Source organism: Melanostigma gelatinosum, assembly GCF_949748355.1.
Source record: "Melanostigma gelatinosum genome assembly, chromosome: 21".
NCBI lineage: Eukaryota > Metazoa > Chordata > Actinopteri > Perciformes > Zoarcidae > Melanostigma > Melanostigma gelatinosum.
In genome coordinates, this window is record NC_136654.1 from 3,613,382 (window position 1) to 3,632,586 (window position 19,205).

Here is a 19,205-nt window from a genome sequence, read left to right on the forward strand (position 1 = left end):
TGTATGTAAAACAAATGCCCAGCCTCTTGTTTGTTTTTCCAGGTCAGCAACACAGTCGGTATGAGCCTTTAGGTTCAGTGTAAATGCCACGTTAAGCTGGAGATCACCATTCGTTTTATGTTGTTGTAACTCAAATCAAACTGTATTTACAGGTTGCCGATATCAAACGGGGATTAAAAAAAATATTTGAAGACAACACAAATCATACGAGGAGGCTTGATCGCTTAGGTCTCTGATCTCCTCAAGTATAACGAGAGAACTACAACACATGGACCATTATTTCCTGTAATGTTTTAATTTCTACACAAAGCCTTCTCCTATCTTCAGCTGCTCCTCACAGAGAGATGACAGATTTCACATCAAAGCTGAAACATTCTGCCGGATGGTGTTGTGTTATATAAACACCCAGCCTCCACACAGCCGCTAGCATCTTTACTCCGGTGTAAAGTACAACACCAGCAGCACTTTTGTGTCGCTGTAGCACTCCATCATCGACCCCTGTTAGCCCTGCTTCCATCAGACATTAACACAGACATCTCAGTTGACTCCTACATAAAAAGAACCCGCAAAAACCTGCATAATTCAACAAACTACCAGTGAGTCCGAATAACCATTTCTGGTTACTTATAATGGCCCTGACATATCCGCTCCTAGCAGCTGAATAGCAAATGGGTTTTGGAATGGCTGCACCTGTAAATCTCACCCAGTGTTTCATTTATGTTTCAACTTCAGCTTCCTCTTTTCTCATTACACATATGGGTACACAACGTGGTTATTATTTCTAGTTATATGAAAAAAATGAAATTATTGTATCAGATCCCGATAAGTTCCCCGATGAAGAATTAGCGCGGTTAAACCCAGGAAATAGTTGTTGCCCAATGTGCTGGCTGTGAGTATTGCTTCCTTGGTGGTAGTTCAGGGTTTAAGTGTGAAGCGGGTCTTTTTCTTGACCTGTGCTCTCCTCAGACACTTCTATCGGACACATATTCCCTCTTTGCGAGACGGTCAGACATGGGATGTTGAACCTTTTTACCATAGTTTCTGTTCCCAAGATGTGCATACTGTGTCCTCGGCACTGGAGCAGCAGGGTATGCTTTAGGACGGGGCTACCTTGTGATTGACGGGTCAGAGTTGTCGTTGTTTTCGTCTCACAACTTTAACCCTTTCACAGTGTGTTTTCAGTTGATGATAGTAACATGTTGATTGCCTAGGAATGTCTTCATTCAGCGTTCGATTGTACGAAGTTCTTCTTGTATCACTTCTAGTTGCAAAAAGCGAAGATTGGTGACAGCCAAAAACTAAGATGGCGACGGCCAAAAGGCCAAACTAGAGACCTCAAAACAACGGTCTACAGACCATTGGTTGTCGTCACTGTGAATACATCCTTCTTATACAGTCTGCGGGATACCATGTACTTTAGATTTTTTAAATGTGTCTTTATAGTTGTGCATGTTCATTTTAGGACCAGAAAAGAAAGCAACCTCCAAACTGTTAAGATGGCGAGTATCACTCTAACTTGAACTTGATTCTGCTTACGTAGTTCCCCCGAGATCTTCATCCTCTGCCCAACAGAGACCTCAGAGCATGTGACTGATTTGCAAATCTCTGGTCTAATCCTCCAAGGAACAGTGTATGCAGCCTTCGCATCTGCATGCAGAAATTCTGCCGTCCTGATCTGCTTCATCCTGAGAGGCAGATATGGGATGACTGTCAGGATAAAGCAAATCTATAATGCGTCCAGGGATCATCATCCTCATCAAGGCACAGACGCAGGCAGCAATAGCATCCCAGTAACGGACAGCGATGTGCGTCGGATTTCACAACAGGAGAACAAGACGCGTTTAAAATGCAGAGACACGCGTGTTTCACGCTTGCAGCAGTTTAAACCGGTCTCTCTGTGAAAACACTGAGCTGTTGATATTCCCACCGGGTCCTGACCGAGGCGTTCTGCTCATCAATCTTGTTTGCCAATCGCATCACATGCCGTGTAATGATAGACGGCAAAGTTAGATCTGCCCTCTATTTGGTCAAATAGACGAGCTGCTTCAACTGGTGACCGTCAAGTTGGTGTCATTTTGAAAAGGTCCATACGACCAATTATTTCCCCCATGAAAAGATATCACAGAGGTATTGTGGAGGAAAGTGTGTGTGTGTGTGTGCGCGCGCACACTATGCTTAACTGCTTGGCAGCTACGGTGTTGGGGAAATGATGCAACTCCCTGAAACCAAGGTCTTCATCAAAACAAAAGGTGTGTGTGTGTGTGTGTGTGTGTGTCTTCATTTGCATAGCACCCTCGACACCCTAGACTCTACATCCTTTCCAAACTCTATTTCCTTTAGAAAAGTCTTCCCCATCGGCAGCCATTGAAAGCATCGTCATTCTATCTGGTTCTGATGCCTCTGTAATGTTTTGAATAGCTGTTTGTCAAGTGTCTTTATCCCTTTTTCTGTTCCTGTTCCCTTGCTTTCTAAAGTTTATGTTTTCTTTTGTCTTTCAGAATAAAGTGATGAGCATTGATGCCGTGAAGGTCAAGCTGCAGGTAAGAACAATATATCTCTTTGAATCCTTTTGTCTTCATCGGCTTTCATTTAGTCAAAGTTAGGATGCTTGTGCGTTCTTTTTTTTTTTTAAACAAATCACCAGCGACTGTTTCCCAAGGCACACATACCTCCCATACAGCTTCACTGCCTGCCGCGGGAGGGCGGAGACGAAGGAAACGATGACTTAATGAGGCCCGAGTTAATCTCTATCAGTCAATTAGCCCGCTGCGCTGCCTGACTGAAGACACGAGGGGGAATAACAGACTTTCCATCAGATTACCAGGCCTGGAAGTGATCAGCAAGAGACAGAGAGCGATGCCGGTGAATCCTCGTCGTTCACAAACAGCATTAGATGCTGTCTGATGAGTTTTTCACCTCAATGCTCGTGCTCTCGCTCGCTGCATCTTCCTCACCTTTAATGGATCTGTGTTCCTCCATCAGTCATATCTGTCGAATGTGATATTTCAGCTGATTTCCCAGGAATGAGTTTCATGAAAGTTGCAGGCACATATTTTTACTGATTAGAAATTGTGAAACACAAATTAAATTAAAACATGACAGCAGAGTCCTGCACAGGTCCAGTTTTGCAAACCCGCACCCTCCCAAAAACATATTTATGTTCTCAACCTCTGCCAGCATTCATATAATACTGTACATATTTACCTGTGCCTGTACCCGTGATTTTATATGAATCATTTTTTACACATTACACAACATGTTTGCAGGTCATCACGGCTAATAAACATTAGCCTTTATTCAAATGTGTGTTTCTGGCCACGTGACGTCTCAAAGTCTCATATTCCCTCTTCCAGCTCTGCTTTTGGTCTCCTATGGGATATATTTGTTTCTTTCATTGCTAAATGCTCCACTATGTTCACCAGATAATCACTAACAGGACAGGACTGCTGTATTTGACGAGTTGGAAGTGAGAAAGGTGCTTCAGCATGTCTAGAAATGAGTCGTTACCGTTGCTAATTGCTCGACAATGCCAATGTAGCCAATCAAATAATAGCTGGTTCACAGAGACATGCTCAATGTCATGGTGACTGATGGTGATGATGATGATGATAAAGATGTCCTCTTGTTTTTCCTTTTTAGATTTGGGACACTGCTGGACAGGAGCGTTTCCGGAGTGTCACACACGCGTACTACCGCGATGCTAACGGTAGGATTCCTCTGTGTTGGTTTCTATGAGCCTCTTTGATTGTGACTGACATCCTCTGCTCTCGATTCCCTCCTGACACGGCCAAGCTGCTTCGACTTATGTCTCTCTTGTTTACTTCAAACGTGTGATTGACATCGACAGTCTCACTGTTGCAAAATAAACGCACAAGTTGCAACTGATTTGATGGACGTGTGTGTGTGTGTGTGTGTGCAGGCAGGCAAGTTTATTTGTAAAGCACATTTCAACAACAAGGTAATTCAAAGTGCTTCACATAAAACCATTAAAAGCATCAAAACATAAGGCAAAAGAAAAGGAGATTTAACAGCAATTAAGAACAGTGTAAGAAATAAAATACAGTAGTAAAATGCAGAAATGCAGGAAATTGATTAATATATGAATTGAACGTGGTTCAATTAAAGGCAGCAGCAAACAGAAAGGTCTTCAGTCTTGATGTAAATGAGCTGAGGGTCTCAGCAGACCTGCAGCTTTCTGGGACTTTGTTCCAGATATGTGGAGCAGAAGAACTGAACGCTGCTTCTCCATGTTTAGTTCTGACTCTGGGAACAGAAAGTAGACCGGTCCCAGACGACCTGAGGGGTCGGGATGGTTCATAAGGTAGCAGCAGATCAGAGATGTATTTTGGCCCTAAACCATTCAGTGCTTTGTAAACCAACAGCAGGATTTTAAAGTCAATTCTTTGTTGGACAGGAAGCCAGTGCAAAGACATTAGAACTGGGTTGATGTGATCCACCCTCCTGGTCTTAGTGAGGACTCGAGCTGCAGCTTTCTGACAGACTTTTTACAGAGACCTGTAAACAAGTTCCTGTAAAGTGCAGGTTCACTTAAGCGAGAAAGGCTAACCACTGGGTGGGAAAATGAGCGTGTGTGTGTGTGTGTGTGTGTGTGTGTGTGTGTGTGTGTGTGTGTGTGTGTGTGTGTGTGTGTGTGTGTGCAGCAGCAATATCACGAAACAACCCCGCTGAGTACAGATAGCAGTGTGCCTCAGGGCCAACCTCAATGAGCAGGTGTTGTGGAACACACACACACACACACACACACACACACACGCTGCTGTAGCTACATGTATTATCTCAAACACGAAAACCATTCGGCTGCATACGAAATAGCATCGTAACGGGTGGATTTATCTTTATGTATGAGCGTGTGTGTGTACAGGTTTGTGTTTAAATGGGTATGCACATGTATAGAATTGCATGTGTTTCCACGTTATCTGTAACTGCAGTGTGTGTGTGTGTGTGTGGGGTGGGGGGGTGAGTGTGTGTAGCTGGCCAGTTGCCCGGTGTTATTCCGTTCTGTCAACAGTTTACCCTCGGTGATCTTTAACAAGGCACCCAGGGAGCCCCGAACCAGCTCCTTCGATTTGTCCGTCTGTTCCTGACTTTTAAATGAAGCCCATTCGGGCTGACGGGCGGGACCAGGGGAGGAGAAGCAGCTGTCACGAAAGCAGTCAATTCCTGTGAACTGATGCATTGAAGTATAAAGATCCGACAGTCAGAGGGCTCTGGCGCGTTTCTCAGCATCGACAGGTAGAAAGAAGTGAGCGAGTCCGATGTCTTGAAAAAAAGACGAAGCGATTGCTGTGCCTCGACATTAAATCTATATTCCAAAGCATGACACATCCATTTTGGACACAAATTCATCTTTTAAATACTTGCAAGGAGGTTAAAGTCCGTAGTTAGTGCTAACCCGAAAAAGTGTCCACAAGTCTCAATGACGATGTCAAGTGAGCAGCCTGCCAGCAACAGGAAACGTCTCCAGACTTCCGGTGATGTCACGACTCAAGCTAAAAAAGCATATTCTTCAAATGAGTCATAACTCATCGTCCTTTCTTATGAATACACGTCTGCTTAGCGGGCTGTTTCTCTCGGTTGGAGGCGGATGTGAACCCAGCATCGCAGCATATTTCAGAAGTCATACCTGGCATGAATCATCTGATGCGGAGAGCAAGTATGATAAAAACACCGCAGTGCAGAAAGTCTGGCAGCAAAGATACATGTTTGAGAAGTTTCTTGGCAATTCCAGCTCCCTCAAATCTTTATCTTGTTATTAATATTAATAATATTGCCACTGAACACGACCTGTTAATCGCTCAGATGTGGGAATTTTATTTTTGAAAAGACACTATGCATGAGTGGAAACTGCAGCTGACCAAGCGTTGGTGTTCGAGGAGTCGGGAGTGAGAATGTGACAACCTCGGAAGCGTTCAAATGTTACAGTTAATGTAAAAAGCATTTAATGATATCCCAAATTGATACTTTGCCCTCAACCAGCGATTGCAGCTGTTATTTTATTCCGCTCTGGCCCCAATGCTGTCTTCAAACCCTTAATAAGAAAGCAAGACGATCCAGACAGTGAATGCAAATGAGCTGGTTGTTGTTGGCCCATCTGGTGTACAGGGTGCCACGAAAGTCCAGAACCAGAAAAAGTCCAGTTGCTCAGAACGAGGAGCTTTGGCTGCTTTGCTTCCCTATTAACGGCCTCCATCGGAGTCGGCGTCCGACTCCCTCTCCCCGAGATAGCTTCAGTCCCACCAGCGTCTGTAACTCAGCGGATATCCTCACAGGGGGTTTCTTTTATCCTGTTTTGAAAAGAAAGGGGAGGTATTCCTTGAGGTTTGCTGTCTATATGCTCAGCCAAGTGGGGATTTGAACCGCTCATTCATTTCATCGAAGTGAAACGTTCACTATGTTCTTTTTCAAGTCAGGCAGGTGCATAGTCACCCGACCTGATAATTAAGTTGTTGATTATTCTAGACCGAGACAAAACAGCAATCAATAACGATTCTACAACTACAGCTCCCCGCCCGCTCCGCTGGTGTGCGGTGGCTAAGACTCCTGGGTGTCGTATAACGTTTGCTGAACCGCTGTGGCAGAATACATTGTATGTAGATTGACACAATACAAATTAATATCGGTCACATGTAGCCCACAGCTAACAGAATCCATGGCAATTCATCATCCTGATAACGTTCCGCAAAGCATTATGGGAGCTGAACCTAGTTAGACTCCTCGTCTATTTCACACCGATCACAGGGGGCTGGTAAAACCAGGCGGTGGTGTTGTGTCCAGGTACTTCACACGTAATGGGCAGCGCTCTGCTAATAATAGCTACTCACCTCTTGCTTCGACCTGTTGTCGACTCTGAGCGCCACAAAGCCACCGCCGTGGCGGAGATGAGCAAAGGACACGAGAAGATAGAAAAGTCGTGACAAATGGCGACTGTGGGTCTCACGGTGACGACATCAACTGCAGATCGAATCGGTGTCATAACCTCATTATGTCGCCGCTCTGCTCTGCCTCATCCCATGCTGCCTGTATCATCATTCATTGTTCCATCTTCTCGGGTCAGTACTTTCATCACTAATGAGCGACTGGAGGCCTTTAATCGGCGGCGGCGGCGGATTGCGGGGGCGAAGCCTGTCCAATCTGAGGCGGGAGGATGGACAGCGGCAGAGGAGAGCTGAGCGGAGGGGTGAGGGAAGAGATGGAGGGCAGAGATGGAGGGAAGGAGGGAGATGGATGGAGAAGAGGGACTGGAAACAAAACAGAAAATGGAAACTGCTGTAGAAATGACAACTGCTGCTGGAGCTGTCACGGGAATAATGAAGGTGATGGAAGGAGGGGGACGCCGGTAGCAATTTCAGATGCTCACTCTCGTTTTGTCACACAGCGACATCGATGCGGGGGCAGTAACTTGCCTGAGGGGAGAAAGTGAAACTCATCAGTCAGATATCACACACACCCAAACACTGGCTTTTCATTCGGAGATGTACTGTGGAGCAAGGTGTGTTTTTCATTTTCAAGGTACTAATGGAGCAGACGAGGGACTTTTGGTACTTAGCTGCTGTTTGCAAGTTGATGGAAGTATTCTGGCAGCAGTTTTAATGCCCATGTGAGTCGATCTGCAAAAGTCACCTCTGAACCCCAACTCTGTTTGTCACAATAGGGAACTTCTCCCAAACTGTGATTGGCATTGAGTGGCACAAATAATAGAAGCAGGGTGAAACGGCTACCCCGGCTCTGGTTTCAAAAATGCCTCTGTAAAAACTGCAAGCTTTGTCTTTTTTACAGGGAGTTTCATGATGGCATAAGAGACGCAGCGATTGCAATTTTGACCCTCCGGTTTTGATTTTAAGAACTATATTTGTAATGGCCTCCAGACTTTCTTCACCACCATCCCCGAAAAATAATTTCCCGAAGTCAGTGTTTACTGTGAAAAATTCTAAAAACCTTTTTTAAGGTTGCTCCTGGCTGGGCCAGCGTCTTAGAGTCTCCAGTGCTGGTGACCCGACAACGTCAAGGTGATGACGAGACTCCAGACAGTCACTGCGCCCGTCCAAGAAATAGGGTCTCTCATAAGCCGCCATACAATTAGAGCATGTCCTTTTTATATATGTTTATGTGTATGCCTGCCTGCCATGTTATTTATGTGACGTACATTGATGGGAAGCAGAGCAGCCAAGGTCAGCCAGTGATTATTTACAGATTATCATCTTAAAGATGATGGATGGCAGTGCTCTTTATGGATCACTTCACTCCATCAAACTGCAACCCTTCCTGCTCAGAGCCTCCTGCAGCTGCTTTGACCGTCAAGAGAGTCGTGGCTCACAAAGTCAAATCCTGGAGGCGTCAATGTGTGTGGTGTTGGTGTGCAACATGTGGGTTGACAGTTTTGTTGTTCCGTTTCCCAGGAACACGGAGCATAAAACACAGTATCAAACAAAAATATGAATTCAATTTTTTCACTGCCCATGCCAACTACTTGTGTTAATTGTTACTGTAATTTTAATACCATTTGTTGCATCTGATATAATAAATAATAGAATAATACAAGTACAACCTTTCAAAGGGTAATACACTTTTAATTCTTGAGACATTTGAATGTGAAAGAAATGTAAAAACATTCGAAGTAAACAAAACACGCATGTAAACACAACGGCCAATCGTTTGGGCCGAATGACATGATTGGATGCCTGATTGGACGGACTGCCTGCTCTTATTCTGCCTGTGCAGTCATTGCACATCACCAGAAGAGGCTAGCCTGACATCTGTGAGTACTAACAATAGTCATGTTTGTTGTTTACGTTCACATTGATATGTTTCCGTTTTTAATGATGATATTGGGGGTGTGGCTTTGGAGGGAGGCCGGAAGTGATGGGTGTTTCCTACTTGGCCGCTTTCTCACTCGATTTAGCGACTTTTTGAACATCATGTTACAGAAAGCCGTCCTGAAGAGGCTTCTTTAATTTTGTTGATTATTGTCTTGTCATGCTGCTGTCTTTACTGTGTAGGCGACATTGATGCTGTAGGCGTGAAATAACATCAGCTATCAATGCTAATTTCTGTTTGTCATTGCTAATAGATACAGTAACTCTGTTGCTGGATCAAAAGCTTTTCATATAACTACAAGGAGACTGAATAGAAATGGCTTCACAGGTTTGCTGCTTGTGACAAACTCTGGCAGAATTACAGATCATTTTATTTCACAGGCTAAGGATGAAAAGCAAACGATGCTGTGGAAGATAATTGGAATGAGGATACAGGAAGACTCATCTTGACATGTTGTGTGATACCGTGATTCATCACAACCTTGACCATGTTCACGTACATGTTTTCCATTTCATTCTTAGGTCCTCGCGCTCTTCTCTCTCTTCGTCAAGCTTCATGATATTCCCACAGCAGCGTGCCACTGACACTGGTCATGATCAGTGTTTGATAAATGAGTCACTGTGGCTATTCGGGAATATGTGGAGTATGGATTGATAATCGCCAGCATGTTCCCCATGTGCATTCTATCATCGGTTGCTAATGACTCTCTAAATCAGATCACTGATTGTGGTTGGAACAGTCAGCTACAGGAACAATGCTCATGATTTGACTTCTCTCTTTCCTCAGCTCTCCTCCTCCTCTATGACGTCACCAACAAAGCATCCTTCGACAACATCCGGGTAAGAACAACCACACTCGGACTTGTCTGTTCACCACTCATCCCCCCTTTCGGGCATACTGACCGAGCGGCCAAAATGAGTTTCCTCCCTAGTGTGTCTTGGCTCGACCCAAAAGATGGGTAAGGAGCTTGGAATAGATCCGCTTCTCCCTTTGCATTGAAAGGAGCAAGTTGAGGTGGTCCGCACATGCGATAAGGGTGCGCTGGAGGGATTATATGTATCATCTGGTTTGGGTAAGCCTTGGCATCCCCGAGGAAGAGCTGGAAGACGTTGCTGGGGAGAGGGATGTCTTGGCTGGGGATGCACCGAGTCAGCTCTTTCAGTCCTGATACCTGGGCTTTGGGTATCGGCCAATACAGAGCACCAGTCTGATACCAGTGTTAAATGAATAAGCTCTTTGCCTGGGATCATTTTTTAGCAATCCAATACCAGAGCGGCCCATTACACTGATACCCGATCCGGCTGTTTGGGTCAGTGTCCGTGCATCTCTTGTCTGGACTATCCAGATAAGAGGTGGGAAATTGAATATATTGGCTATTTTGTATATTAACAATGTTCAGGACTATTTTTACCCTTTATACCAGCAATACCTTGTCTGTTTGCCTGAATTGAGAGGGTGCAATGATTCATGGGTGCTTGCAATCACTGAAAGAACAAATGCAATGGTACCTAGTGCTACATACTCATTCATTGCCCCTCTAATATGTAGATGACGGTGCAGGTGATTGGTGCTGCCTGTTTGAGAGCTCTGTGGATTCATGTTGTCTGACACAAATTGTAGGTTAGTATAATTCTTTGGACAACAAGACCATCAATCCTACGCTGTATGAAGTTGACTGATTCCCCCTCATGTAAACAAAGCAGAAACATAAATTATTTTGCACAAGTTAGGATAGCGCTCACACTGAAAGTCTTTCTTCCACTGAGCGTGCAGTTGAATACAAAAGTTCTCAAAGTGATGCGTAGAGCTCCCCCTGTGCTCGTACTCGCAGCAGGGTTCGGATGATGAACGATGATGATTGTAGATTGGAGCTCACTTTTTCCTCAAATGGAGCCATCTCTTTGTAGTCGCAGCATGTCTCTGCTCCTATGTCTGCGCATTACTCTCCTTTGATGAACGCAGAGTGAAGTTAAAGGCAGAATATGGCCATTACAAGAGTGTGTTTCTCATCCATAAAGAAGAGGAATGGCTCCATATCTGGAGACTGTGTGTGTGTGTGTGTTTGTGTTGCACAACTCTTCCCCATTACACCAAACATATTACGCTGTTTTACCCTCATCAAGTTGGTGTCTAGGGTTGTTTTCAGTCAGCGGCGTATTAAATTACTTTCAGGATGAAGACAACGCACAAGACAAGAAAAAATGACCATAAATCCAGAACATATCGTGTTACCACCAACCTTTTAAGATGTGCTCTACCGAGTCCAACCTTTCATCTTAAACCATCAACGGGTGAAAAAGATGAATCTTAATTGTTCCAAAGCAAAGCAACAAAGTCTGGATTTTTTCAACTTACTTTTTTAGAACTCATATTGTTTCAGTAATTATCGTCCATCTGGTATTATTTATGGATCAACCTTAACGTTTAGCCTCCCACCTTAGAAACGGATGCATGATTTTGTTTGTTAAAATATGTATAAAATAACAGCCTTACAATAGAACAAATACGTCTCATGGTTTAAGACAGTCTGTCACGGTACTGGGAGGAACACCAAATTGTCCGATGACCTCTTTAAATATATATCATTTCATAAATGGGTCCTTGTCCTGGATGCACTAAACTGTATTGTTTTCCAGTATTTTGAGCTGGCTGCGTCTCTGTATGGGATGAGTCTAAAAGAGGGCGACTCGCTTTGTCCCACAGCCACAAATGGCACAACCAGGTCATGGGTCTCTGCGTGTAAGTGTTCCTAAAAACCCACAGGAGCATCTCCTATCACACTGCCGGGTATTGTTGGAGCAATCAGAGAACACAGGAACAGAAGGAGTGTTGATGGTTTTAAATCAGAAAACGCGTTCGAACTGGGGATGGAGCTAAATGAGACGTACATTTAGCTCCATCCCCTAAAACAAAAGACGTACTTGTTTAAGGGAAATGTTAATATTGTAGTTGTGGCCTGAGAGTTTCATACTGAAGATGATTGAGATTCTGCAGAGTGTTTAGGAGTCTGGTTTCATGTAAGGAAGCGAAATGTAGCTTGCGTTAACCGCGACCCGGAACACATGCATGTAAATTCTCTAACGCACACGTTCCACGAACACAAAACCTGATGGTATCCCAAACACACACACACCCACACACACACACGCAAACCACACACACACCGAGACTGAGAGTGCAGCAGGCTAATCAGTGTCAGACTGTTCTGCCTCGCTCTGAAGTAGGGAACGAGCTCTTCTTCTCTGCCTTTTCATCTTCCTCTCCTTGTTCCTCCTCAGAGGCGGAGTGCATCCCACTTGAGAATAATGTCACTTTTTTTACAGTTCAAGCTTTAGTTATTAATCTCTCGGTTTGAGGGAACGCTTGCTGTATATCTGAGGTTTATTCCCACCAAGTGAGAATAAAGGTGTTTACCAAACCCGCTATGTCTTTCCCCAGTGGCAACTTTATTCTCTCTACTGACCAGCAGGGGGCGAATCCTCTGGTTGCAAAATAAAGTCTGATTGTATCGAAGTCTATGAGAAAATGACTCTACTTCTCTCTTGATTTATTACCTCAGTAAACATTTATTCACCAACGTTTCTTTTCGTGCTGGTTCAAATGTGTTGTTGTACAAGGTTATAAAATTCTGTAATGACCGTCACTAGGAAACCATATTTCCAGTTGATCAATCGCATCTGGCCGATACCTGATCCAGTTAACGAGGTCAGTATTGGCGCTGGTACCGCTCCAGTATATCCGGTCTTTAGTTAGTTTGGACTTCCAGGAAGTGCATCCTCAACATTCCCTGAAGCAAAACAACTAGAGTCTTCTCGTTACATTAACCCTCATTCTTTTTTCTTTTTCTTTGCCAAATGCATCCAGTGAGCGTCTTACATTGGAATGAATGGAGCTCCATCTTGTAACGCTTCATCCAGTTCTCTGAATACGTCCACAATCAAAACAAAAGGCGACAGGCCTTTTGTTTCGTCTGTATGGCCACAAGCTGGCAGCGTCAACCACCGTCCTACTTTCCCAGTTTTGACATGCGTCACTACATCACAATAGCAGCGCTTTTGTCACCGTCACTCGTTGGATTGGCACATCCCAGCTACTGGAGCTTGACGAAGGGCATCGAATGATGTAATGCTGCTCGATGCAGCGTGTGTGTGTGTGTGTGTGTTGCATTCATCATTGCAATGGGGATAGAATGCCCAATCTATCATCATCCAACTGATGAAATTATTCACAAAGTTGTGCAAAGCTCAACTACCAACTTCTCCGCACATCACGTGCACACAAAAATAATTTTAGAATCAGTGATTGGACGATTCCTACAGCAATGCACCTCGGGAGTCACATCTGACTTCCGTCGTTAAATGTAAATATCACAGGACGGAGAGGTGACCGCTCTGAACAGCAATGGCGGCTCCTGAAGAGATTAGCGTAGATGCTGCATCAGTTATTTCAGAACTGGAGAGCATTTCTGGGCCTGGGCAAGAGTTTGGTTGACAGATGGTTCATATAATCACCTGCCAAGTATTTTTTGAAAGCGCCTGCCCTTTCCCAAACAGTTTCCAATCACGGCCTCTCAGATGGTTCTGTGTAACGAGCCATATGGCGGATCAGGTTAATAAGTCCCGTTAGACGTCACCACAGAAGGAGAAATGAATAGTGAAACTAACGGTCGGATACAAAGCAAATGCGACGACGCAGTCAGTTCGGTTTTCCCTCTTGAATTTGAAGCAAAGGCAACTAACTGTAGGTGTGTTTTGCCAGAGGGATTCTGTAATGACCCTCATGTGACCAGCCTCCTCTTCATTGTGTTTGTCTTATTGCAATGAGTTTAGAGTTATGTTTATTTCCATATTTGTTTAATTATAAACTTGTATTACCTTTACCACAAAAAGTCAGATTTTATGTTTGCATGTGTATAAAGTTTTTTTTTTTATAAGGTGCAATATACGAGATTGGGAGCATTTCTATTGCCTCGCAACGGCTGAGCCGGCGGCTCGCAGCTAACGGTGCTGCCAGCGCTAACAGCGCAAACTAAAAGTCTGCACACCTGGGCAGAGGAAACAAGAGGTAAAAAACAAGTGTTGGCCTTTGGCTGCTACTTCTTGGATTCAGGCCAACGTGTTGTGTTTTTATATTGTCTTTGGGTCCTCTCAATGGTTTTAATTGCAATTGTTACTGTTGCTGTAAAAACACCATGTGTCTGAAGGGCTTTACTTGGCATTCATAAGACTGTTGTTTGTAGTTGTCACCAGTAGTTTCACAGTGATAACATAGACGTGTTGTTTTTTTTGCAATTATCCCAGAGATTTCCCAGTAAGCAGCTGTTCCTTTGTGATTTGACGGTCTGTGTAAACTTTAAGCATTTTGCCGTCGTGAGCCCATTTTTCTGTTTATTTGACTGTGCAGATAAGCAGCAAGATTGTCAGCACTTTGCACCTGTGTGTAGTCCGCTGACTAGTCCAGTCACATTGCAGCCACAAGCAAGTTAGATGTTGCTGCTGCACATTGTGAGTGTGTGTTTTTGCATCCGTCATTGTATGCAAGGGCCTGCCAAGCCTGAACTGGAGCATAGCAGAAGAAATTCATCTGGAGGCCGAGTGTCAGAGACATCAGACCGTGGGAATTGCTGATAAAAACAAGCAAAAGAAGCATGAATCCTTCACACATTTTATAAACAACAGTAATCCTATTTCTACACTCACATGGCGCCAATCATTTTAGGGCTGTGATCATCGTTTAACAGGTTAAATCATCTGTAAAATATCACAAATAACATCAAATAACATTCAGACCTTACCAGAGACCAAAGTAATGTGCTAAAAAGCTCGATTGATAATATTGTATTCAACTAACAATAACGAAAAACTGTGAGACCAAAAGTCAAAATCGACTTACTTTAACTAAATATTTTACCAAACATAACCTTCAGAAGTGTCTCTCACTCCCCGGGACATACAGCGCATGGACTGTAATCTGTACAACTGCTCCTGGTAGTTCGCGGTGGTGGAGGTTTAAGAAGTCTCCTCTCTCTGTCTCCTCAGCCGGGGAAGCGTGGCGTTGACCTCTCCCTGTCACAGCTGGTATCCACACGCAGTCCTGCTGAAACACAGACAATGCTGTTACTATTGATCGGCAGTGTAACGCCCCTCTTCTCCTCTCAGCACACAAGAAAGGAAATCAATCGAAAGTAAATCAGGGCGAAAGGCACCCGGGCATCGACAATTAGATCTTCTGCAAACTTTGAAGACAGTGTTGTGCATCACCTTCATGGTACAGTACAACGTATTTCTCAGAAACACATAGCGGTATCTGCACCAGCATGAGGAGTACTACTCGTACTACTAGTCGCTGTATTATGTCATCCATGACCCGAACTTTCTAAAGAACAGCTGGTGGTGTCATCAGGGGTATCTTAGCTGGAGCTTGAAGAAAACCGTTTTAATGGAAAGCACTTTGAAAGATGTGATTTTTTTCCTCATTGGAGGACGATCTTTATTTATTCTTTTACATTCCGTGTTCCTTCTCTTCTTCTCTAATCCTGTGGCTGAACCTAAATGATTCAAATCATTGAAAATGAATGCTTGATTAATATTGAACAAAAGAAGAGCAAGCCGCTACGTTCAAGTATGTTTATTATTCCAGTTGATCCCATCAGTTTATCACCATCCCTGCAGCATATGTTTTAAATATGTTTTACATTTTTATCTTATTTTTTATTATTTTAAATTTTTCTCTGTGTATGTAATTTATTGACCCTCGGGTCACATTGTGTTTTTTATGCTTTTAAATTTCTGCTCTGTTAAGCACTTTGTGACGTTATGTCTGTGAAAAGCGCTCTATAAATAAATTGCATTCATTCATTCATTCATTCATTCATATGTCTTGTACTTTTATCATTGCTGATATTTTACAACCGGTTCAGTTATTCTCCATGTTGGTGTTAAAAATAAATATTGCTTCCAAGGAGGATTCCCGTGCTCAACACCGTTGGATCCTAACTTTTAAAATCACCCATGGACACAGTTTGCATGTTCAGCATAGCATTCTTCTCCATGTAGCATTCTTCTCCATGTAGCAGTGGATTTGGAGATTGCAGTGCTTACCAGTGATTCCAGCATTCAGGCCGCTGTGGTCCTCAGTCTGGTGTGAACGTTTCGCTTTTGGCTTTATTACACTGCTGTGAATGATTTCCTCATGAGCTGCAAAAGGCCCACGGCGTTGGTGCGAATGAGTCATCAGTTTTGCTATTTGTCTCGCCATGGACGTTTTTTCTGCAACCGGTGGTGGAATTTTGCGCGGCCGAGCGGTCACCCCGGCCCCCTCTTCGTCCCCCCCGCCAAAGACATCGTCGGACTCGTCCAAAAGGGTGAGCGGGCGGAGGTGCGCGTCGCGGAGCTCCTCGAGGGTTACCACAGGCAGAGGGGTCTCCAGGGACCTGAGGAAGGCCGAGGAGTCGGAGTGGCGGCGACGGGGTGGTTTGGGTCTGAGAGGGGGTTTGTTTTCACGAGGGGGGTCCGGATTAGCGGCGTCGACTGATCGTGAGTTAATAGCGGGACTAGGTTCGGGTTCAGGGAGCACGACTGGGAGGGGAATCTGCAGAGACAGCCTGTTGGTGCGAGCCCGGGGGGACGTGGAGCTGGACTTGGGACGCAGCTTCCAACCTAGAGGGTCGTGGCCGGTGATGACAGATGTCTGGACAGGCGGAGGAGAGGAGCAGGAAGAAGTGGAGGACGACGAGGAAGAGGAGGATGAGCCGAAGACCCCGAAGGGGGGGCAGGAGTAACGTTTGAGTGAATGGTGGGGTGCAGCGTGGGGTCGGAGGACAGACACTCCGTGCTGAGGAGGCTGCGGTTCCTTCTTGTCCTTCGTCACAGTTATGACGGGCGAGGTCCCACACTTGCCAAAGTCGTGTGACCACCGGCGCTGATGAGAACGCGGCGTCACGTTAGCGACGGAGACCGTTGAGGAAGAGCGCTCTCTGGGCTCCTGGCTGCGTGTTGGGACATGTCCCGGTCCTGGTCTGTTCTTGCGGTCTCTGTTCTGTGCACCGAGGCTCACGTGATTAGCTTCGGACACTTTTTCACTCAGCTGGCCACACTGAGCGCTGCTGCCATTGGCGCATGCTGGGCTAGCGCCGCCATTAATAGCAACGGGGTGTTTATTCATCTTCCTTGACGTGTTGGTCAGGTCTGGCGAGCATTAATAACCCTGTGAAGTCAAACATGTAGAACATGAGAGGACGGAGGGGCGTCGGGATGTTTCAGTTCTCAAAAGAGGAACAGGAAACGCCCATCTCTACTTCTCACATTAAGTTTCACAACCAAGAGATACTAGCCGCAGTGTGGATTTATGCAAGGATGTTGTTGATCAACTGAAAATATGAAAAGGTATTTATGACATTTATATAGTTTTTACCTGAACTTTAACTTTAAACTTAAACTTTAAACGGAACAATATGAGGTCAGCATACCAGACCAAGTCAAGCTTTTGCAGCAGTGCATTTTTTTAACATTCAATTTTAATGTCAACCATGAATTCTGCTTTTTACTTGAGGGATTGCGTTATCTCCTCGCAACAATTACAGCCTTGCTTAAAATGATGAATAAAGAGGTTCGATTAAAATACAACTGTGTTGCAAACACCAATAAACATTCTGACCAAATAACTGAACATAAACTCTGAACACAATCGGTAAACGTAGTACTTTAGAAGCCTCAAATTATTATACCTAAACACAGAGGAATGAACATTATGATGATTATAAAAATATAAAACATTGTCTACCTGCAGAGCTGTGTGGGTCTTACTTCTCATCCAAACAGGACTCGCTTCTTTGTCACATCTCTTTGTTAATATCACTCTCTCTCTGTATTTCCCCACCCAGGGACCCACCAGCATCTGACCACAGCTTCCTTAAACCAACACCCAGAAGAAAGTCCACACACACACACACACACACACACACACACACACACACACACCAGTCAAGGTTGATTGATTAACAGTTGATTTCACAACTGCATGAAGTAAGAGCAGAATGGGAAAGTAGATATTGGTTCATGAGAAACACATCTCACATATGAACAGTAGCTATTCAACCTGTAGCCAGTTTTGTAAAGTGCTTATGTGCTTATGATGATGCTCAGACACACCGTGTGACTTCTAACGCTCCGCGTCGACAGCGAGCCTTTTGAAGTTTGATCACTTTGGGGCGCAAAAGAAAGCCGCGTTCCCGCTTTCACGTCCCCGTAATCCACCCACGGGCCGCCGAGATCTTTCGAAGGCCTGTGTGAGTCATTGGCAGGTTGGCGTGTTGCCGGGAGTCGGGGCTTCTAGGTGAGGGCTCCGGTACATTCATCTCTGGTTAATGAAGTGAGGTAAACCCCTGGGGAGGGAGCGCAGAGTACTGCAAACCTGCAGACGAGAGAAGGGATTACGGCTGATCCGAGCATTATTGGCCCGATGATACACTCGCAGTGAGATGGAGGGAGGCAGGAGGAAATGTGTGTGCAAGAGGTGCTCTGACACAACCGTTCTGTTGCATAAGCTCTCCATTTCATTACGCCTACCTTCATCTTCTTCTCACTCTTATCCAGGCTGAGCAGCGGAATCTATGTCCGCTACGATATCCTGTGAACCCCCCAAAAAAACAGGCAGGCTGAAAAAAGTTAATACGAACCCGTGATCCTTCGAGGCTCATTATTTAGTATCTTCGCTCTCTGAAAATTGATTTCACTCCCCAAAAAAAACTTTTCAGGTTTTTCCACGTGCAACGGTTGAAAGCGATATCGGATTTAGATTTCAACACACACACACACACAAAAGTACACTCACACAATAGAGTATCTGCTCAGAGAATGTTAAGGGACAGTAATTACCATCACTGAAATGATTTCCATCATCATCTGGGTTTATCAGAGACATGAAAGTAGGGAAGCTTCTCGGCTGTAATGCAAATGTACCCTGCCCTTCCACTTTTTGATTGTATTAACTGTAATCACTGTCCTGGAATATTTGACGAGATTAGATGAAATATCAGCTGGCAGTTAAGACTGACCTGTCCAATACTAATCAGATCTGGAAGGACTGCAGCCATGTCTCGCTCTCCTTATTTTAGCTACATTCATCACCTTGTGTAAGTCCGTTCCTTAGCTTCCAAAGTTCGCACTTTGCCTCAACGCAAAGTGAACTAAACGATGAGATCTCTGAGGAGAGTGCGTGTGAGTATCGGAGCGTCGAAGACCCCCAGAGACATGAAGTGCTTTTTAACAAAGCCAGATAATGGAGAGCCAACACACTACTGGCCTGTAATTGGAAGAAGACGGATGGTTAGAGATGCAGGAGGAGAGAAGAGCGATGGAGAGGGGATCTGG

The 19,205-nt window shown here is 44.6% G+C and overlaps 1 protein-coding gene across 1 annotated transcript in view; it reads left to right on the top strand.

Annotated features, from left to right (window-relative positions):
- Positions 1–19,205, top strand: part of rab26 (RAB26, member RAS oncogene family) — a gene marked incomplete at its 5' end in the record, with an annotated part of 41,956 nt that overhangs the window by 16,708 nt on the left and 6,043 nt on the right. The window contains 3 exons of the mRNA XM_079293876.1: positions 2,499–2,540; positions 3,640–3,706; positions 9,622–9,674. Of these exons, the coding sequence (XP_079150002.1) occupies positions 2,499–2,540; positions 3,640–3,706; positions 9,622–9,674 (162 nt within the window). The remainder of the gene's footprint in view (positions 1–2,498; positions 2,541–3,639; positions 3,707–9,621; positions 9,675–19,205) is intronic.